The sequence below is a fragment of the Rhinichthys klamathensis genome, unplaced genomic scaffold (assembly GCF_029890125.1).
Source record: "Rhinichthys klamathensis goyatoka isolate OS25496 unplaced genomic scaffold, OSU_Roscu_1.1 h1tg000111l_1, whole genome shotgun sequence".
Lineage (NCBI taxonomy): Eukaryota > Metazoa > Chordata > Actinopteri > Cypriniformes > Leuciscidae > Rhinichthys > Rhinichthys klamathensis.
In genome coordinates, this window is record NW_026606649.1 from 1,541,258 (window position 1) to 1,564,920 (window position 23,663).

Sequence of the window (23,663 nt, forward strand, 5' to 3'; positions counted from 1 at the left end):
TGCTTCCCTGTAACTTAAATCGGTTAAGTTAAGTGAACATGCAGTAGTTTATTTGAAACTGTCCAAATGGGTTACATTCAACAAACACAAGGAGATTTGTTTCAAATAACTCATTTAAATTATGGACAGTGGTTCCATCCAATTAGTTCTTGTTACTTTAACTCAGTAGTATCTATTTAAAGTTACTCCTTTCAAAGCAGCATTTGTTTGTCTGTGATTGTTTTGTAGAGTCATAAAAAGACAAGATATGTAACAAATTATCAAACTGTATTTGTTCAACAGTTGCAATAAACAGTTTTTAACAGCCTGCTCACCCATACATTCAACTCTTTAAACTTGTGCAAATGTATTAACATCATCAAAAATTACTTTTACACATTGTTCAAAAAAAGTCAAAAGACTTCTGCAAATTCAGTGTAAATTAAAACTCTATAAAACTTGGTAAAAGAAATACAATTTTTTTTTTTTTTTTTTTTTTTTAATTCACACAATACAATAATAATAAAAAAAATCCTCCATGCAACCAAAACGTCCAGATAGCAATGTGTCTAACGATACGTTTAACAATTATCAAATGACATATAACTGCTAAAATGTACTAGACATCTTTCACAGAAAATAACAGATGCACCAAGCACCAAATAGGCAGCTTGCAACTAAGTTCAACAATTTTGAACATTGAAAATACAAGTGTAACCTGCAATAGAAAATCAAAATATTGCATTTTTTTAACATTAAGGACTGTTCCTGGAATGCCAGAATGTTAGAGTCCTTACTCAAACTCATCAGAGAAGAGCTTTGTCTTCAGTGTTTGGACTTTATTGGACAACTTGTTGCCATCTAGCTCCAGAATTATTTTTTGAAGGACTTCGAATGTGTACCTTAGTTCAGGAGGGTAGCTCAAGTTCAGTCCATAAATCAGTCCCAGCAACATGGCTGCTGCATATGGGACACTAGTAAGGTCCTGAAGAACCTTTTGACCCTCTAATACCACTCCAAGATCTGCTGGGCTGTCTTCCATGTCTGCACCTTCATGTCTTATGACATAAATTCCCATCACAGTCTTCTGGATCGCCTCCTCAGTGCTGGCAACGTCTGTATCCTAGAAGGGATATTTAAAAAAATAAATAAAAGTACTCTTAAATTCCTGTGTATTAACTTTAACAAAACATTAAAGGGTTAGTTCACCCAAAAATGAAAATGTCATTAATGACTCACCCTCATGTCGTTCCAAGCCCGTCAGACCTCCGTTCATCTTCGGAACACAGTTTAATATATTTTAGATTTAGTCCGAGAGCTTTCTGTCTCTCCATTGAAAATGTATGTACCGTATACTGTCTATGTCCAGAAAGGCAATAAAGACATCATCAAAGTAGTCCATGTGACTACAGTGGCTCAATCTTAAGTTTATCAAGCGACAAGAATACTTTTTGTGCGCAAAAAGTAAACAAAAATAACGACTTATAATAACTCATTTCCTTCTCTCTGGGCCTCGAGTGAGTTCACGTAGTGTAATAGCGTAGCGCATCTGTGTTGTACGTCACACGTAGGCTCACTATTGGCTGACCCTGGTCATGTGTGTGATGCGTGTGTACAACACAGACGCGCTACGCTATTACACTACGTGAACTCACTCGAGGCCCAGAGAGAAGGAAATGAATAGTGGAATAAAGTCGTTATTTTTGTTTACTTTTTGCGCACAAAGTATTCTCGTCGCTTGATAAACTTAAGATTGAGCCACTGTAGTCACATGGACTACTTTGATGATGTCTTTATTGCCTTTCTGGACATAGACAGTATACCGTACATACATTTTCAATGGATGGACAGAAAGCTCTCGGACTAAATCTAAAATATCTTAAACTGTGTTCCGAAGATGAACGGAGGTCTTACGGGCTTGGAACGACATGAGGGTGAGTCATTAATGACATAATTTTCATTTTTGGGTGAACTAACCCTTTAAAGGGGTGGTTCAGGATTTGACATCGGACCTCATTTTCAAGTGAGCCTGGTTGTTATTTATCAGTGGAGACAGTTTTTTTTTTTAAATCATCCAGTCCTTACTTTTGGATAGTTCGCCGGTGCTAGCACGAGTCAGCGGTGCACGTTAGCCTGCCATTAAAACAGTTTTACCCACTCCACAGTACACCAAAAGCAAATAAATTATAACGCCAGACTATCGATGTAAATGTCTGTTGAGAGAATAATGTTAGAAATCAAAGTACTCTTGCATCTCAATTATCGCATTACATTTACAATACACTTGCGTGATTGTTACGTGGACCGGCTCTCTCGGTTTCCTAGGTAACCAAATATAACTCCGCCGCTGCTGTAGACTGCTTATAAATACAGGGAACAAATTATAACTAATGCAATGTGATGAAAGGGTAGTTTGATTTCTAACATTATTCTCTCAACAGACATTTACATCGATAGTCTGGCGTTATAATTTATTTGCTTTTGGTGTACTGTGGAGTGGGTAAAACTGTTTTTAATGGCAGGCTAACGTGCACCGCTGACTCGCGCTAGCCTAGCACCAGCGAACTATCCAAAAGTAAGGGCTGGATGAATTTTTTTGAAAACTGTCTCCACTGATGAATAACAACCAGGCTCACTTGAAAATGAGGTTCGATGTCGAAAATCCTGAACCACCCCTTTAAGCATCCTTGAAAATACAGCAACATTTTAAAAAGCACATACTCACCATATACTCCCAAACCAGACTGCTAGGGTCTTCGTTCAGGTATGCACAGAGAGATTTGATTATGCATGCTCTCCTCACTTCAATGTCATCAGACTAAAGATGCAAATAACATTCATCTATTATTACTTTGCCTGATTATTTCCTTAAAGGGAAAGTTCACTTTAAAATGAAAATTCTGTCATCATATACTCACCCTCATGTTGTTTCAAACCTGTATGAATTTCTTTCTTCTGCTGAACACAAAGGAAGATATTTTGAAGAATGTCGGTAACCAGACAGTCATCTGGTCCCATTGACTTCCATAGTATAAAACATTTTTTATATGGAAGTCAATGGGACCAGATAACTGTTTGGTTACCGACATTCTTCTAAATATCTTCCTTTGTGTTCAGCAGAAGAAAGAAATTCATACAGGTTTGAAACAACATGAGGGTGAGTATATGATGACAGAACTTTCATTTTAAAGTGAACTATCCCTTTAAGGGTAATACAGGCAAGCAGTCAAGATGTACTTCTAACAAACATTAGCCACTTTTCCAACGTTGCCAAGCGTTATTAAACCGTATATGGTTATATAAACCATATCCATACCAGCTGGGCAGGATCGGCACAGAATGGAACAGTTAAACAAAGAGAATGGTTTGGTCCAATGGTGGAAAAGCAGCTGTTGAAAATGTCTTTCAATACGATGAACCAAATGTTATATGTAACATCTGTCAGTTTACAGTAATACTTAGGGCTGGGTACCGAGTTCGGTACTTTTTAGGTACCGACCGAATTGCCTCGATACTACCGAGTATCGAAACATGTCTTGTTTTTTGGTACCACATTTCGGTACCTAAGTGGTTAATCTCGTCAACGTCAGTGAAACAATAAGCATGCAGCATGATTGGCTGTGGCGGAAAAACACTAGTTTACGCGGCTGCCCAGAGACGCGGCTCGTCGCACGTGAGGCTGCAGTGTGTGTGTTTGTGTGTGTGTGTAAGCGTGCGTCCCAACCCAGATAGATAGAAAATATGTGGAAATGATCCAAAGTGTACCTATGTCATGTGCCAGACTCGATGCCAGATGCACGCGATGCAATATTTTCGACAAGATCATTGCTGCCAAGATCGCAACACACGGTAAATCTAGGCACTGAAGCGCACAAAATACACTTGAGAGTAATGGTGTTCACATCGAACGCGAATAGAGCGTCAAATACGCGTCTATCGCGTCTAGTTCGACGCTTGAATCTTTAGCTCGAGTTCAAATTTTTCAACTTGCGCGGAAGACGTTCGCGGCAAACGCGTCGCCCAATTCGCGTCGCGAATGATGCGTCTATTCGCGTCTTTGCATTGACTATGTATGTAATCTACTCGCACAAATAATTAAATTTGCATTCGGTGTGAACACACCATTAGTAAACACTTGTTCATTAATAAACAATTAAAATATCTCCTTGCTATTGTTTCCACATCCATAATCATTAGGCTACTTTTGCCAGTGCTTTGCTGCAAGCTTCACGTGCAGGTATATATCCCGCCCCCCAGTAGCCTATATTTAATTTAATTCACATTTATTTGTATAGCATTTTTCACAATACATATCGTTTCAAAGCAGCTTTACAGAAAATGCATGTCTAAATTACAATTTAGAGTGATCTGTTATCAGAGGTGACAGTGTAATGCATTTCAATTAATTTTCATTCAGTTTCATCGTTAATTAATGCATTAAGTTAAAGCAGAAACAATGAGCTCATTGAAGTAAAGAATACATGTTGTTAAATGATTAGGAAACATAGAAAACTTTAGCATTGGTGCTTTTTTACATACTCAAAATATGAGTGTAAAAAAGTCAACAAACTGAAAAAAAAATTAGGTAATGTTATATTGTTAAACCTGGTTACATAAAATTGGTATCGAAAAAAGTATCGTTCAGGAACCGGTATCGAAGTCAAGGTATCGGTATCGGTATCGGTACCGAACATTTTGTTACGATACCCAGCCCTAGTAATACTTTGTATTTATTGTATTTATCATGGTAATAAACCTTCTCTTATTAAGTCTGTGGGTTGTTTTTATGCATGCTCATGACCATAACCCCAAAAGTCAGTGGCCAGTGAGAGAATAATGTTTTAATTAGGGCTGTCAGTTAAACGCGTTATTAACGGCGTTAACGCAAACCCATTTTAACGGCGTTAATTTTTTTATCGCGCGATTAACGGTCTTTTTGGCCAAGCAAACTTTGTCGTTTTTTTCACATGCTTTTGCAACAGGACGCGGCATGCGCGGCGATGCGCTATGAAACCCATTCAATTCAATGGCTTGCGCCGCGCGAGGACGTTTTAAAAGCGCAAGCGGATCTAGCTAGACCGGAAACAAAACAACAGGCACGCCACACACACTTGTTAGGGTCTGCGAGCCGGCCATAATAGTAGGTTAACGTTACATTTTGAGTGGATGACGAGCACGAGACGCCGAAATGGATGCCAATAAGATTCTAAATGTTAAGTTTGCTTTTAAAAAGGTGCCAGATGGTTCCATTGACAAGACCAAAGTGATCTGTGTGTTTGTCGTTGTGAACTGAGCTATCATCATCGCAGCACGTCCAGTCTGAAACACCACTTGATGGCCAAGCACACACACACAGCTGATGCGAATTCCCTAATGAATTCCCTAATGAATGAACTGGGCTAAGCTAAGTGCTATCAAAGTGTCACCGCGCTCCAGAGCGATTGAGTGCACGCACTGAGATGAGAGGTATGCATCAACTCTTCTTAGTTAAGGGAATAACAGTTTAATATGAAAAAACGGTGGAGTGTTCCTTTAAGAATTTTCTCATCTAAACTGGTTATATCTATTAAGCTTAGTAGTGAATGTTTTATGACCAGTAGGATCATCTCTGTCTCTCTTTTTTTTTAGTTACGAGAAAGAACCATATTCATCCGCACAGTCATGCAGAGCCAAAGCACAAGCCAAACGATGTTCTTCCAAAAAATGTATGCACTATTGTATTTTTTAAAAGCTAGAGAGCCAAAAGTTGTTCACGTTTATAAAGTGGTTAGTTCTGTTAAATAATTGATTCATCTGAAATTTATAGCTAGATGTTTACAATCATAGGCTGCACAATGCGGTGCCATTATCAATTAAAATTCAATGATTTTAGTTTGAGTGATGAACAGCATCACTCGCTGCGTTTAAGTACATTTTTTATGCCCTTCCCTCACTAACTTCCCTCCATCTTGTTCACGAGGATGCATGAAGGCCCTAAGCCAGTGGTTCTTAATCCTCGTCTTGAGGACCCCCCGCTCTGCACATTTTGTATGTTTCCTTTACCTGACACATCCAGTTCAGTTCTTGGAGCTGATGATCTAAATCAGGTGTGTTAAATGAAGGAGACACAAAATGTGCAGAGCAGGGGGTCCCCAGGACCAGGATTAAGAACCACTGTCCTAAAGGGTCAGTCACTACACTTTACGTCCCATTGACTTCTATTCATATACTTTGTGGCGTGACCTTTGGGCTGATTTAAAATAACTATATTTTTGCAGTCAAGTCGAGTAGATTGTATATTTGTTACATTTTACATTACCACTTGTTATATGTTGAATTCATGTTTATAAAAAAAAAAGGGTGCGACTTCGTATCACGATCGTTGTAGTGCCCGAAGACATTTTGCATGCTCAAAGTCTAGTGTGGCCGAGGCATAAGCCATTGATCATCTGGAATCTGATATGGAACGGATTTATAATTGTTTTCCTTAATTTAATTTAATAATTGATTTAATTTAAATAACATTCCAACTTTGTTTTTTCTCATTTATAGTCACTGTTTTCTACAGTGCATTGATTTACACTGTCTGCTCACAGCTAATACTCAATCAGTGCAATAATAAGTGCTTTAGCGTCATTCGTAAAACTTTAAACACTATCATTGTGCCAAGCCGTGGGTTGTAACAAAGTTTGCAAAATTATTACTACTTTTTATAAATCCTAAAAAGGAGCTTCACTTACCTTAGCCAAAACGTTGTTTTCTCAATCAGTAAAGTTGTGGCATTCCTTCATTTCACCAAATTTAGGCAGTGATTAACTGGAAAAACCATAATGAAAAACATACTGTCATAAAAAAAGAACATCAGAAAACATGTCAAAATATATCCGTCTACAGGCGAATGAGCTTCAGCCAATTTTACTGGGACTGTAGCTTAGATTAAAGCACTGGGAGGTTTTGTTATTAGACATTCTAAAACGCTTAATGTGTTTAATGTACTAATACTAACCATACTACACCATACTATGTACAGAAAAGCAAATTTACTCACAGGTTATAAATGCTTAAGCTGGCTAAATACTTAACACTGAGAATTTAATATTAAAATATCAAATTCTGTAACGTTAAGTTACATACCTTATTAATAAACCACAGGCTGACGTTATAAACAGATTAACCCAGAATATGAACTAAACGCGTTGCATTCATATGCTGGGTTCATCTGTTTATCTGCACATTGTAAGGTTTATCATATATTATTAGATTTGTATAATATCACGTATAGCCACATTAAACGTCGTCCCTCGTTAGTCATTTCATTACTTCGACTGAAAACCATTTTGAATTATTGTAAAATAATTTGTTCCACGAGCACACATACATATTAAGTATTACACGACAGAGAATCATGCGTTTTCCACAACCACAATTAAACTCGCATCTTTTTAATCGAATGCAATCATCAATTAATACCGTAATCAACACATTCAACACAATATTTGATAGTTCAACAATATTAAAAGCATTCCAGAACAGACTTAACGAAACACTAAAAGAAATTAAACACTTTGCATTCGGAATAACTTTATAATTAACTTTTCTTACCTGGATGGTACTGACACCATGCGCCTCGTGTCTCGTTGTCACCTCGTTCGCGCGCGCCGTCTTCATCCAATACGTTGGAAATCGTCACATCCGTTTTTTTTGAATCGCGAAATCAAACCACTTACGATAGTTTAACGCTTGATAATTAAGTATAGTGGACCATTACACAACTTAAGTTACTTAAACGCAATACAATAGTGTTTTGATGGGAAAATAAATATATGTGGGTTATTTTAACAAAAAACATTTGGGTAGAACGAACAGTGCCCCAAAACCATTTTTTTGAGTGTAGGATTATGTTTATTTTCTTCTAGTAGGGTTGAAAAATAAGCAGATCTAGCAACTTTTAACCCTCTGGGGTCTAAGGTGTTTTTGGGGTCCTTGAGATGTTTTGACATGCCCTGACATTTGTGCTTTTTTCAGTTGCTTATAAACATATTAATGGCACAGGTGTAATTACACTCTATTTAGCACAAACAGGGCTACCATAATATGTGAGCAACATGTATGTACATATTTGTATTTTTGAGAGAATATTGTTTATGCATGGTTATTGAAAAAACTAAAAATTAAAGTTTCTGAAATAAGGCCACAAAACACATATTGATTATTTCTTCACAAGACTTTTGAAAATTGTATCACATAGCCTAGAATATTTGCTCCAAATTTATGTGAGAATCATCCTGACTACTCATTCAGATAAGTCAATAAAGTATTTTACATTTTTAATGACGTGTTTTGTGTCAGAAAGCTTTATGCGAAGGGGCATGATCTCTCATTAATATGTATGCTTTCACACCTGAGAAAGACAAAGACCTTCCCATAATGGCCCTATTAGGTGCTATCAGGCCCTATCATTACGAGGAGCCTTGCACAAAGAATGAGGAGATTTAAAAAAGAATGGCTTTTAGATTGTTTGGATTTATTTACAACACAACATAATCCAAAGATACACAACAAAGGACAAAAAAGCACATTAGTAAACACACTGATCTTAAAGACAGAGGCTTGAACAGTCACACAACATTGTCCCATTCCTGAAACATAGTACATACCTGTCATTTCCAAGGTGTTTGATTTTTCATTTTACCATGTTCATGTACAGAGACTGTTGAATGTTGAAGTCAGCAGGACTCATCAGTGGCATCTCGTCCCTGTAAAATAAAAATAAATAAAAAATAAACACCTTTGAACATGCTGATATCAAGAGAAACTATATGGCTGCACGACTTTGGGCATGCATTGTAGATTTTTCTGGTTAAAATTGCGATTTAATTATATATATATATATATATATATATATATATATATACACACACACACACACACACACACAGTGCTTAGAGAATAAGTGAACACACCCATGCTAAAGTTGACTACCCTTCACAATTTAGAAATGGTTTTATTTCAGTTAGCCTAACTGAACATTTATACATAAATAATATATTGTATTTAGACAGTATCACATATTTTACCGGAGGCTGAAATATATTTCACTAAATCATTATATAACCTAAGCAGTTATTCGCAAACAAAATAAATTACGCATAAGGCAGTATTTTAGCATGATAATCAGTGTCATAAACTAATCTCAAAACTGAGTGAAATATATGTAGTCTAATATCACATTTAAAAAGTTTACACGAGCGTATAGGCCTACGTATAGGGATATTGTGACTGTGAGGTAATCTTTCCTATGTGAAAAGCTAGCCAAAACTAGGCAAAATATAGTCTGAAAATTCATTTGAGCTCTATAATCAGAAAAGGAATTATATAACACTAAACAACTTACTCCGAGCTTGTATCCTCGGCGGGGTCAATTCGTTCTTCAAAATGCAGCCGTTGGTCGTCCGAGTTTCAAATTCCTCTGAGGAAAAGGTGAATCCTTCCCCGCTGTCCAGAATCATCTGAAGGAGTAGAGTGCCATTCTCAAAACGCGATGAACTATCAGTGAATCTGATGGAGAAACTTCGTGTTTTTATGCCATTGATTGCTGGGCGTGTGCTATGCATAACGTTAGATCACCTATTTACCATGTGAAAAGCGCTGGGGGCGTGGCGGCCTCAGCTAATAAAGATAATGAACTGAGAACGAAAAAACGGTACCTCTCCTTGGTTTCAAACGGATTACATAAACTGGAAATATTTCTTTTTTTAATAAATTACTTCATTTAAAAGAAGAGAATACAAGCTTTAAAAAGACACATGTCTCGTATCTCTGTGACAAGTATTGACTTAGTTACAGTTCATTTTTCGGACGCGTTTCAGAATGGACCTCACTGACAGAGAGAACACAGAACGCGCATCATGTTTATTTTTCTTTATTTAGCGAAAAGCACAACACTTTGTTTTTATTGTGAGGTTCCACAAAAAAAATACAAACTTAACAGGATCGAATGATGTATAACACTTATATGTAAGATCAAAATCAACAGAGTAATTTGAGTCTCTTTTGCACTGATAAGGAAAAAAGTGAGCTGGTATCGCCGGCGATACCGCCGACCCCAGAGAGTTAAAGCCTCTCTGAAAGCAATCGAGCTCTCCTTCCATGAAATCCGAAATACCTCTAGTTTAGTTTTCTTCCAGTTGCGCTCCATTTTTCTGGCTACTGTCTTAAGGGCCCGGGTGTGTTCGTTGTACCACGGCGTTGGACTATTTTCTTTAATCTTCTTTAACCCTCATGTGGTCTTCGGGTCATTTTGACCCGGAGAAGATTTTCTTTTTCCCAAAAATACTAGTTAATGTTATCGCATTGGACTGAAACTTAGTGACGTTGTTCCCAAAGGGTATAACTACTTCTCAAATGTTTTTTGAAAATTTTCGTACTTTTTTAGGGGGGGTTTGTTACCTTGTTACACTTGTGGTCTTCCTGGGTCAAAATGACCGGCCTAAAAATTTTTTTTGGGAAAATTGGTACTGTTGATCACACTAGTCTACTTTAATGTTTCACCGGGAAGTTTGTTTTGAAAAACTTTTATTTAGTAAAAAATGGTACATAGTCACACTTGTGGTCGTCCCGGGTCAAAATGACCGGCCTATAAAAAATACTTATAAATCACTCATTATACCATATTTTCACCCAATCTTGGATTCAATCTTTTTGTCAACTTCTTCTCTTTCAATTAGGACTGGTTTTGTATTTCCATTTGCATCTAATTAATCGTGGGCCTCATTTTTCTGAGAGTAGGCATCTCATTTTTTTTTTTTTTTTTTTTTTTTTGAATATTTTTTTTTTTTTTTTTTTTTTTTTTTTAGAAAATTGGTACTGTTGATCACACTAGTCTACTTTAAGTGTGTGTGTGTGTGATAATGTCAGATAGATGAATGGATACTAGATGCAGTTCAGGGTAGGATCAATTTCATCACTGTGAAAAAGAATGTGTCATTCAGAAAATAGTTTGTGTGTGTGTGTGTGTGCGCATGTATCCACGCATGCACATGTCCAAGGGCTCTATGTCTTCAAGCACACATGTACATATGTGAACATGAACATGAACATGCTCCTGACAACTAGGGGGGGTTAATCTGTCTGATTTCCCGATTCGATTCGATTACGATTATTGAAGTCCCGATTCGATTACAGTCGATTTTCGATTATTAACGATTCTCGATTAGCGATTATTGATTTTCCATTTCACAACAGTAAACGAAAATACACTACAAAGTGTTTGCAGTATTAAAAAAAGTCAGCTGCTGAATTACTTAACTCTTTTATTGAGTAACAACAACTCAAAGCACTTTCTGTGTCGTGTAGTTATAACTTCAGAATTATTTGTATGTAGCTTATGTTCTGTAGAACACAGAAATGAATACATCACATTGTGTTGTGACTCATCAAGTTGAACTAAACAATAACAAATAAATGAAAGGCTTATTTCCTTTAGGAAGTAGATCAGAACCAACATACTGTAGAAATTGGACAATTTTCTTCTAGAAAGACAAGGTGTTGTAGCAAGCAACGCTCGTTAGGCCGGAGACACACTGGCTGCGTGGCGTGAGCGTGGCGTTTCTGTTGCGTGTCAGCTGCGTCGCGTTTTCTGTGTCTTTGCACACCAGAAACGTGTCTGAAGCGGCGCCGCTGCTGCTAGGTGACATAGAGGGACAGTCTACATTTGGGTTAGCGGTGTGTTAATCCTTACTACAACAATTCCAACTCTTGCCTCTTGCCTTTACGACAAAAATTTCAACTGTTATCACACATCTTCCAAAATCCGAAAAATAGGGAAGTGGGCTGTCTGTTTATTTCAATAACATTTACAAATTTTGTGTAGCTTTAAAGAGCCTATATTTAGCCTGATGGTGGACCGTCACTCAGAAGACACACTATGTTGTTATTGTAGCTTATTATCATTATATCCTCCTAAAGGGCCAGAACGTTTTTTTTCAAAAGTTTTTTTTCTTCTTCATGTAATCACATTGTTAAGACCATAAGAAACAAATGAAAAAAAAGAGATATTTTATTCATATGTTATGCTATGACCTCTGTAGTGAACACCAGGACTCGATTGTTTAAAAAATAAAAATGAAATAAATTTGTATATAGGCAAAAATAATGGCAATATTTGAAAATCGATAATTATTATTATTATTTGTTTAAATTACATTGATATCTGAATTTATATCAAAACCTAGACTTTCAAACATCAAAATGTAATTTATTAATATGTATTCGTGTACAAAATGACATATAAACATCGTTTCCTATTCTATTTAGCCTGGAAACGCTTCCAACACGCTTGCGTGTCGCGTGAAAAATAGGCGTCGGTTCTATTTCTAGCATGCACGCGTTTTCCGCGCGGCTCATGCAGGCAGTGTGCAAGCTCTAACCTGTTAACATGGGAGCCGAAATAAAAACGGACACACCACGCAGCTGAGACGCTCACGCCACGCAGCCAGTGTGTCTCCGGCACACCTGCTCTCACTCGCTCTGGCTGCCGTTACACGCGCTTGCTACTGGAACTGGGCGCGTTCGTGACGTTCAACTTCCGGTATAACATTTTTTACAAAATAAAATAATGCAATTTTTTTTTTATAATAAAAAATCGATTTTTGAAAATGTAATAATCGATTCATACTCGTCCATAACATAATTGCGATTAATCAATAATCGATTTTTCTTCACCACCCCTACTGACAACTAAATTTTTCTCTAATTTTTAGTCTCCCCCATTCACTTTCAATGACCGGGAACACCACAAGTGTGACTCTGTGTCATTTTGTGCAAAAAAACCCACACATTTCAAAACAAACGGTGTCATTAAATATTAAAGTAGACAAGTGTGATCAACAGTGCAATTTTTTTTCATATTTTACTCAATATTGCCAAAATTATTAACAAATAATGCTTTTTTCACTCAAAAACTGAAGTGCATAAGCTCGGATAAATGACTCCTACAATTAAACCGTTTGAAAATTAAATACAAAACCAGTCCTAATTGAAAGAGAACAAGTTGACAAAAAGATTGAATCCAAGATTGGGTGAAAATATGGTATAATGAGTGATTTATAAGCTATTTTTTATAGGCCGGTCATTTTGACCCGGGAAGACCACAAGTGTGACTGTGCCATTTTTTACAAAATAAAAGTTTTTCAAAACAAACTTCCTGATGAAACATTAAAGTAGACTAGTGTGATCAACACTGCCATCTTTTTAAAATATTTTATTTAATATTTCCAAAATTATTCAAAAATATTCAAAAATAATGCTTTTTTTACAAATAAAATGAGATGCCTACTCTTAGATAAATGAGGCCCACGATTAATCAGATGCAAATAGAAATATAAAACCAGTCCTAATTGAAAGAGAACAAGTTGACAAAAAGATTGAATCCATGATTGGGTGAAAATATGGTATAATGAGTGATTTATAAGCTATTTTTTATAGGCCGGTCATTTTGACCCGGGAAGACCACAGGTGTTATAGGGTTTTGAACACCACATGAGGGTTAAGCGCAACGGAGCAACTGTGTCTAAATTGCTAGAAAAGAGAGAGTTAAAAGTTTCTGTTGCAATATTGAGTTCTTCTAAGCTATCTGGGATGCTGAGATGATGAAACTGATCAGGAAGATTATTAATAAAGCAATCTTTAGTGGCAAAAGTGATAGGTATAACAAATTTATACCACGGAGTCGGCTTTGCAGCCTTGGCTAAATGTAATTTACATGAGACTAGATAATGATCTGAGATGTCATCGCTCTGCTGCAGTATTTCAACGGTATCAACATCTATTCCATATGATAGTATTAGATCTAGAGTATGATTACGACAAGGAGTAGGTCCTGACACGTGTTGTCTAACTCCAATTGAGTTTACAATGTCTTTAAATGCCAATCCCAATGCATCTTTTTCATTATCTACATGTATATTAAAATCACCAACAATTAGTACTTTATCTGCAGCCAATAGTAATTCTGTTAGAAAGTCTGCAAATTCTTTGATAATATCTTTATGGTGCCCTGGTGGCCTGTATACAGTAGCCAGCAGAATTCTCAAACGTGATTTATCGTTTACACAATATATTTTTACATTAAGCACCAACACTTCAAAAGAAGTATATTTAAAACTAGATTTCTTAGTGGTTTTGAAAATATTACTATAAATTACCGCAACACCTCCCCCTTTGCCTTTCTCACGAGGCTCATGTTTATAACTGTAATCTTGTGGGGTTGACTCATTTAAAGTAATGTAATCGTTTGGTTTTAGCCAGGTTTCTGTCAAACACAGCACATCTAGGTTAAAATCTAAAATCATATCATTAACTATGAGCGCTTTTGAAGTAAGGGATCGAATATTCAGCAACCCAGGCTTTATCGTTTGCTCATCTGTATTATATCTGTTTTTTATTTGTTGAACATCAATTAAATTTTTAACCTTAGATGGGTTTGGACGTTTTTTGGATTTCCAAATTCGGGGGAACAGACACAGTCTCTATATGATGATATCTAGGTGAAAGAGGCTCTATGTGATGGGATTTATCTGACCTTGGTGACGCTAGGCCGCTCGCAGACGGTCGGTTTAGCCAGTCTGTCTGCTTCCTGACCTGGAGCCCAACTTGTCATGTTTTATCTCTAAGACTATGAGCCAAATTACTAGAGAGAAGAGCAGCACCATCCCAGGAGGGATAAATACCATCTCTTTTCAACAGGTCAGGTTTGCCCCAAAAACTTTTCCAATTGTCTATGAATTCTATATTATTTTGCGGACACCACTTAGACAACCAGCCATTAAGTGAACACAATCGACTAACTATCTCATCACTCCTGCGAACAGGAAGGGGGCCTATCCTCTCATAGAGATTGCTTCGTTGAATACTGTATGACCAAGGGCACTCTCAAGAATGGCACTGATAGAACCTACACTCTTCCTGAGTTCGCAGAATGGCTAGAGAAAAAAATCACAAGGGCTTCAGATATCGACGAGAGCAGCTGAGATTTACAGTTCAGATAGACCTCGCTTTGAGAATAGAGAACAAAAACCACCAAAGGTACAATCCACAATCTACTATGGCATGGATCATGCGACAGAGAAGCCTTCTGCCTCCTCTACATCATCTTTCCAGACAAAGCTAAAGAAACATGAAAGCTTTAATCCGTACTGCCCCTTCTGCAAATGTCAACAGCATTACCTCAATTCTTGTCCTGAATTTGGCAAATTAAATGTTGCACAAACAACAACATGGATAAAGGACAACAACAGAGGCTGCACCATGAAAAGGCCATGTTCCAATTGCGGTGAACAACATTTGTCAGTTCTCCATGAAATCGCATCCAACATCAATAAGAGCATCCTTACTGTGAATACAGTACCCTGCACAGTTTACCTTGATCAGGTTACTCATTCTGGCCGAGTCATATTGAAAGTGGTCCAGGTCAGACTTCATAGCAAAGGGAGAATATTGGACACTTATGCCATTCTAGATGATGGGTTTGAAAGAACCATAATTCTTCCCACAGCAGTGCATTACCTTGATCTGGATAAGGCAGATGAATCACTTGCCCTCAGAACAATTAGACAAGAGGTAGTAGAGATCCAGGGTGCATCAGTCTCATTTGAAGTGTCTGCCTCTGTGAATCCAAGCATTAGTCACAAGATACACACTGCCTTTACAGCACAAGAGCTGGACATTGCCAAGCAATCCTGCCCTGTAGAGATTCTAAAGCACAAGTTTGCACATCTGAGAGATGTTCCTATTATACCTTTCAAAGAGGTACAGCCCATGCTTCTTATTGGTTCTGATTACCCACAACTCATCATGGCGATAGCTCCAGTACTTATGGGCCCATTAGGCAGTCCTGTGGCGGTTAGTACACATTTAGGCTGGGTCATTCAGCGTCCAACTAGATTCCTAGACCAGCCATTGGAGACTACCTGTTTGAACATCTCGCTGTTCCATGCTCCTACACAAGATCTGTCTCATCATGTTGAAAAGTTATGGCAAGTAGACATACTTCCCTTTCAGCCTATGAAAGACATTACACGATCCAAGCAGGACAGAGATGCTCCTCAGATGCTGGAAACAAAAACGAAGAGAGTAGAAGTAGATGGAGCTCGCTATGCTGCAACTCTTCTTCCTAGAGGTAGTGCAAAGGTCTTGCATGCAGGTCCAGAATCAGTCATGTCTCTTTTAAGGGCCACTGAGCGCCATTTGAATCAAAATTCAGAGTTAGCAGACGTCTACAATAAATAAATCCACAAACTGGAGCAAGCAGGATATGCAATAAAACTCACTCCTGAAGAGGCTAAAGGTACAGAAGAGTTCACTGTTCTTATCAGTTCCACCAAGCTTCACTGAATGATCAGTTACTTCCAGGACCTACGTTGGGTTCATCTTTACTGGGAGTTCCCCTCAGATTCCGACACTATCCTGTGGCCATCAGTGGTGACATTCGTTCAATGTTTCACCAAGTGCCCCTACTTCCAAAAGATCAGCCATTGCTGCACTTCTTGTGGAGAGATCTGGAAAAGGAGAGGAGTCCTGACATCTATGAGTGGCGTGTTCTGCCATTTGGAACCACATGTAGTCCATGTTGTGCCATCTATGCTCTTCAGCGTCATGCCTTGGACCATCGTGACAGCAAGACTCAGTGGTAGCAGACTCCGTATTGAAATCCTTCTATGTGGATAACTGTTTGCAGTCCCTTCCCACAACCTATGAAGCCAAACAGCTAATAGACAAAATGAGAGCTGTACTATCAGCTGGGGGGTTTGAAATAAGACAATGGGCCAGTAACTACCTAGAGGTAATTGCTCATCTACCAACTGAGGCAGGAAAAGCTGACCTGCTGAAGCAGGAGTTATGGCTGATCGTAAACAAGATAGAACCACAAGAATCGACACTCGGGCTCTCTTGGCACTGCCCCTCTGACAAGCTTGGCTATCGAAACAGGTCACTATCAACAGAGGAGCCTACCATGCGCAATATTTATAGAGTGCTAGCTTCTTAACCCTCTGCTCGTTTTTTTTCACATAGCAGAAAAATAGACTTAAAGTACTACCATCATTTCTGTTCATATAGAGTTAAGAAATATGAGAAAATAATCTGTTAAATGTCTACTTTTTTATGTGCCCACATACAATCGAAATAAAGTATTGTGCTTTTGTAAAATAAAGAAAATAAACAGGTGTGCGTTCTGCCTCTCGGTCACCGTTAACTTTTTTTCTGGAGCACGTCTCTAATCTTCAACACAACTCAGCTAATACTATTCACCCAGCCATAAGCAATATATCTTTTAAATCATTTGAGTTTGTACTTTTAAATGATCCGATTCAAAACTAAAATTATTATTCTCCGTTTATGTCATCTATATAAAAAGAGAGACGTGTCAGCCCGTCTCATTATCGTTCTCTCAGCTGATTATCTCTGGTAATGTGACACGCCCACGGAGAGCACGCGCTATTCAAACGCAAATATGTGAAGCAACACATTGAGACGTGTTAACGCCCATAAACTCTGAAAACACACATTATTTTTTAGTCAGATTAATCTACTGTCGTCTTGCACGGCTATATGAGGAACAATCCTGGGACATTTACCACTGGGTTTATTTTCACTTCGAGGATGAACAGATTCAGCTGAGAAGTAAGTGTTTTTTGCAAGTGCTTTGTTCTAATCGCGATATAGAATAACGTAGTGTCTGTAAACGGAAAAATAGCATACTGTTAAATGTGAATCATGTTTGTGTGTGTGTGTGTGTGAATGAATGAATGAATGAATGAATGAACGCACAGATACGCACTGTTACAGACTAAATAACAGACAACATTTCGTTGACTCGTTTTGGATAAAGTTTTTACTCTAAAATAGACATCAAATAAGCTTTTTTTAGAAGTTTCTGCTCATATGTTAAATATATAGTATGTTTTGTCAATAAACTAATCAACTAAGATGTTATAGTGTTTGTTCAAGCTATATCAAAATAATGAATCCTCAACTTTGAAATATGTATGATCAAACTAAGACATTTATGGAGAAAGACAATTTTCTTTTCAAGATGTTTCCAACTCTAACTTTGAACTTTGAACTGAAATAAAACCATGTCTACATGGTGAAGGGTGTGTGATAGAAGTGTCCAGACGTATGCACCCTGTATTTTCCTTATATAAATCCAAACAATCTAAAAGCCATTCTTTTTTAAATCTCCTCATTCTTTGTGCAAGGCTCCTGTAATGATATGGCCTTTATGGGGAGGGTCTTTGTCTTTCTCAGGTGTGGAATGCCACACATATTAATGAGAGATCACGCCTCCTGCATAAAGCTTTCTCAAACAAAACACGTCATTAAAAATGTAAAAGACTTTATTGACTTATCTGAATGAGTAGTCAGGATGATTCTCACATAGTTTTGGAGCAAATATTCTAGGCTATGTGATACAATTTTCAAAAGTCTTGTGAAGAAATAATCAATATGTGTTTTGTGGTCTTATTTCAGCAACTTTCATTTTTATTTTTTTCAATAACCACGCATAAACATTATTCTATTAAAAATACAAACATGTACATACATGTTGCTCAGATCTCATGGTAGCCAAGTTTGTGCTATATAGAGTGAATTTACACCTTTGCCATTAACATGTTTATAAATAACTGAAAAAAGCACAAATGTCAGTGCATGTCAAAACATCCCAAGGGCCCCAAAAACACTCTGGTCCCCAGAGGGTTAATATGACCCTCTTGGGTATATTTTGCCTTATACCACCCGGGCAAAAATCCTTGTTCAAGATCTATGGATAAACAAAAGAGGCTGGGATGACTGCATTGAAAATGAGATGCTTATCAAATGGCAAGAGTGGACCAATGAACTGCAGTATCTTCCTATGGTAGGCATGCTGAGGTGCTATTTTTCTGTGCTCATGTTGCCGTACTTCAGTCCTCCCTACCAGATCCAGAGCTGCACACAACATGGGCAGACTTAGTCCAAGCTACCTACCAGTCTGTATATGGAATAAGTTTCACCCCCAATGTCAGCTTCACAGCACATTGATACTGAACTGCTTCTTCTGAGACAAGCCCGGCAGGATAGTTTCCCTGATGAAGTCCATGCACTTCAGAATGCTAAGGTCATACGCGCCAACAGTAGGTTAAGTACTCGTCACCTGAATATGATCAAACCATGGGATTAATTCGAGTAGGAGGTCACCTTCGCAAAGCTGAGAAACTTGAGATTGATACTTTACATCTATTGTACTGGCACCTGATCACTCCATCACTAAACACATAATACAAGACTACGACAACCGACTGCTTCATCCTGTTCCTGAACGTGTCTTCGCAGAGGTACGAAGAACATACTGGATTATCCGAGGCCGACAAGCTATAAAGAAATATCAACACCAATGCAGAGACTGCAGGAAATGGCGCAGTAATCCAGTTAACCCCAAAATGGCTGATCTTCCTGCTGCTCGTCTTCGCTTATACCAGCCTCCTTTCTGGTCAACTGGAGTTGATTGCTTCGGACCATTTACAGTAAAGAATAGGCAGAAGACATAAAAAACGCTGGGGAATCATTTTCAAGTGTCTCACTACGAGGTGTATCCACTTAGACCTTCTGCATAATATGGACACTGACTCCTTTCTCATGGCTTTACATCGTTTCATTGCACGACGAGGCAAACCCTTCGAATTAATATCAGACCAGGGCACAAATTTCAGAGGTGGTAATCGAGAACTCCAAGAAAGTTTTTTTGCACTTGAGCCAGCAATCAAAGAGAAACTACGTGAACGGAGTATTTCATTTCAGTTTAATCCTCCCCATGCACCTCATTTTGGTGGAGCCTGGGAGCATGAAATCCTGTCTTCAAGTAGTTCTTATAGACCAAATTGTATCTGACGAAGTACTGTCTACTGTTCTTGTTGAAGTGGAGGGAATACTAAATTCTAAACCACTTGGTTATGTATCATCAGAGAATTCGTTGTTTCTGATGGTCTCTGGCCAATGGATATTTAGTATCTTGCGTAGGCAGTTGTTAATGAAGACTTGTTTTCTTTGTAATGGCAACTGTTGTTTTCCAAGTTTCTGCTCCATATAGAAGAACTGCTTTTACATTGGTATTGAAGATCCTGACTTTGGTCTTGGTTGATTGGTTGTCATCTCCTGCATCTGCGGCTGGGTGTCTGATAGTAGGGCCAAGTCAGCTGCGAAGTTCAAGTCAGTTAGTTGCTTCCAAGGTGTCCACTGGATTCCATTCCTTCTCTGAGCTGTAGAGGTCTTCATAATCCAGTCGATTGCAAGTAGAAAGAGAAATGGCGAGAGTAGACATCCTTATCTGACGCCTGTCTTTACCTGGAATGTCTCCATGTGTTGCCCTCTATGTATCACTTTACAGCTTAGACCCTGATATGAGTTCCTGATAATGGTGGAGATTTTTTCAGGTATCCCATAATGATGTAGGAGCTTCCATAGGGTCTCTCTGTCCACGCTGTCGAATGCTTTCTCGTAGTCGAGGAAGTTGATGTAGATGGGTGAGTTCCACTTTAACGACTGTTCAACTATAATTCGCAGCGTTGCAATTTGGTCAGTGCAGGATCGATCTTTGCGAAAGTAGGGCGTCGACTGGCTCTTTCATTCTGTTCAGCAGAACCCTATTGCATTAATAATATAATAAAATTCGATATGAATATCTAAAATTTCTGCCATAATACCATGGTGCAGTTAGTGTTACTACAGTAAATCCATGGTAAATTATGGCGATTTGTACACTGAAACGTCTTCTGACTGTATGCACACAGTGTTTCTCCTAGCGATGAACCGTAATGAATTTTGGGCCGAAAAAGAAAATTCTGGATGCACAAACCGAAAATGATTTTTTTTCTTTTTTTAATATTTATACATTTCTTATTTAATTTTTTTTTTTGTATAATTGTATTATTATTGTTATTATTATTATTATTATTATTAGACTTTTTAATGAAATAATCAATGATTTTACTGAAAATAATACAAGCCAATAAAATAAAATAACCATACTTTTATCTAAAGTAACGCACAAAAATTGGACAGAAATCTTCACCATGTTACAGCACAGTAGGGCTATTGCAAACAGAAATAAGTCCAGAGAAATTTCATGTCGGCACTTTATTTGAGCGGATTTTGCTTTTACAGTGATCGTGAGTGCATGAGTGGAGCGTTTGGGCCGTGAACGACAAAGAGAGCACAGCGCACGCACTAAGCGGAACATTGAGCGCTCTGCTCACACGGAACGAAACAGAGCAGTTGCTTCGAAGCTGTGCATCTTTGGAACCGGAGCCGCTTGAAAAGTTACAAAACATGCTGCACGAGAGTGCAACCCCGCTGAACACGGAGAGGAGGGGCGGGGCGCCATATTTTTGGCTTATATTTTCGGCTTTTTTTGTCTTTCGGCCGGAATTTCGGTGCATCCCTCGTTTCTCCTGTTTGTCAGCGCTGTTTCATCGGGCTTTAAACTAGTATAAATCACCGAAACATTTGTGTTCTTCATCGAATTCATGCGCTTCTCACTGGATCTCAAAGCGCTGTTTAGTGGTCGCATGACCGAGACCGATCAGCGATTAAACGCATCTGCTCTAGTAAGCTCGCGCTGTGCTGCCGTTTGAACTTTGAGCCGAGCGGATAAATGGTCCATGGCGTGGTTCAAATGGCGTGGATAAATGGCGTGGTTCAAATGAGTAGCGCTCCGCATTGGCGCATAAACATTACATTGAACATTTATCGAACTCTTGGTGTTGTTTTATCGAGGAAAAGTATATCGCGATAATTATACTATATCGTTTTATCTCCCAGCCCTACTTTTAAGTAAAACCCATTCTTCTCTCTACAGAGCCCTCTATATGTTGGCTTCTGGCTCGGCGGGCAGAGCTGCTTTTGGAAATGAAGAATTTCAGCCAAGCAATCAAGGATGCAGACACCATGTGCCAACTCCGTCCCTTGTGGCCAAAGGTAGGAATCTGTGTAGAGATGCACCTATACAAAGCATGGTTTTAAAACCTCATAAGATTAAGAACCTTTCACACAAGTGAAAATATTCAAACAAGATTTTGAATAGAAACAATGCTTTCCTATTGTGATATTCAAACCAGGGACATTTAACCAATGGTAAACCAATTTTGTTTGTAGTGTCTTTGATTTAAAGGTACAATATGTAGGATTTTTCGCCACCAGGGGTCGCTAACCTCTTACAATAACAAAGCCGTATCGATGACGCAAAGCAATAAGCGGAATTATGGATCTTATCGTCAAGCTGATGGATCTTTTATGGATGAGTGAATACTTTGATGTTTTTAACATGACTGTGGTATGAAGCAGGGCGCGATTGCTAATGAGAGACGGATACTAGCGTCACACGCAATGTCGAGTCCCGCGGATATTAAGGAATAAGGACATTTCATTCTACCGAACTACACGCAAGTGCTGAATTAATACTCACACAGGTCAGTTTATTAGACAAATTAAACTTGAGCAGCGCTGTTTCACTTGCTCTAACAGTTACACTATCACACTAAATGGCATTTGAGTGTGTTGAATGTTGTTAGTTAGGTTGTTTGTTGGCTATATGAGACTAGCAGTAAGCTAGATCAACATTAGAATAACATACAGATCATATTCTAACATTTCATCATATTGAACTAAATAACATTGATTAGTTTTATGTACATTTGCTCACCTGTCTAATAAAGTACATGCAACACTCGCGTCTCAGTCAAGTCGAAGTTAGGGATGTGACGGTGAGGATTTTTTCACACCGGTTAATCGACGTGTTACAACACCGGTAATACCGGTATCACCGGCAGGGGCTTTTAAATCGCTAATTTAAAGGCACATGTAAAATGCGCGCGTTTGCATGGGCATGCATGCATAATGGTGGTCGTGCGGAGCAACACTGTTTTGTTATTGTGCGCTGAATTGCAGCTCATTTGAAAACGAAACAAATTTTTTTTACATCGCTTATAAAAAGCTGGTGCAGCAGTGTGCACTTCACTTTCACTTATATACATTAGCGTCGGTGGATTTGAACTTGTCTTTAACTGAGGCAATCTCTCACGACACATTAGAGCCACAAAACGGTAGGCCTATTGTTTAATTTTCTTTGACTGACCAAATTTGAAAGTTGAGACTTTGTTTCATATTAAATATTGCCTGCTCGGTCCTGTCTGTCAGCACGTTGTCAGTGTCATATGGCTACGTGAGTTGCACGTATAAAATTAAGTTAACGAACAACCTCGATCCATCAGGAAACGCCATAGGTCGCTGAATGTCACTGCGCTTCATGAAGAGTTTTTCTTTTGCGTGAAGAAGCCGTTCGCCGGAGATGTGTTAAAGATAGCAGTGTGCATTCATGATAATTAGGCTGCCGGTGTAATAATCCTCCTGGCTCCGGGTCTGAGTGAGTCATTTACTCTCTTACCTTTGTTCTTTGATTAACTTTAATGACACTTTAAGACCAGCTGCTGACAGAGACGCGATCGACACGCGTCCCATTTTCTCACAAATCTCTACGTTAATTTAAGACTTTATTTAAATCATTTAAGACTCCTCTTATGAGGACACTCGACAAAACTGACATTTTGTGTGTAAAAACATCATAATTTGTGTGTGTTATGGTTTGTTCAAGCCCGAGAGAGAACTCGATGACG

The 23,663-nt window shown here is 38.2% G+C and overlaps 1 protein-coding gene across 1 annotated transcript in view; it reads left to right on the top strand.

The window, feature by feature from the left end:
- lonrf2 (LON peptidase N-terminal domain and ring finger 2) overlaps positions 1–23,663 on the top strand; it is a 166,364-nt gene that overhangs the window by 41,623 nt on the left and 101,078 nt on the right. Inside the window, exon 2 of the mRNA XM_056254272.1 lies at positions 21,851–21,969. Coding sequence (XP_056110247.1) covers positions 21,851–21,969 — 119 coding nt within the window. The remainder of the gene's footprint in view (positions 1–21,850; positions 21,970–23,663) is intronic.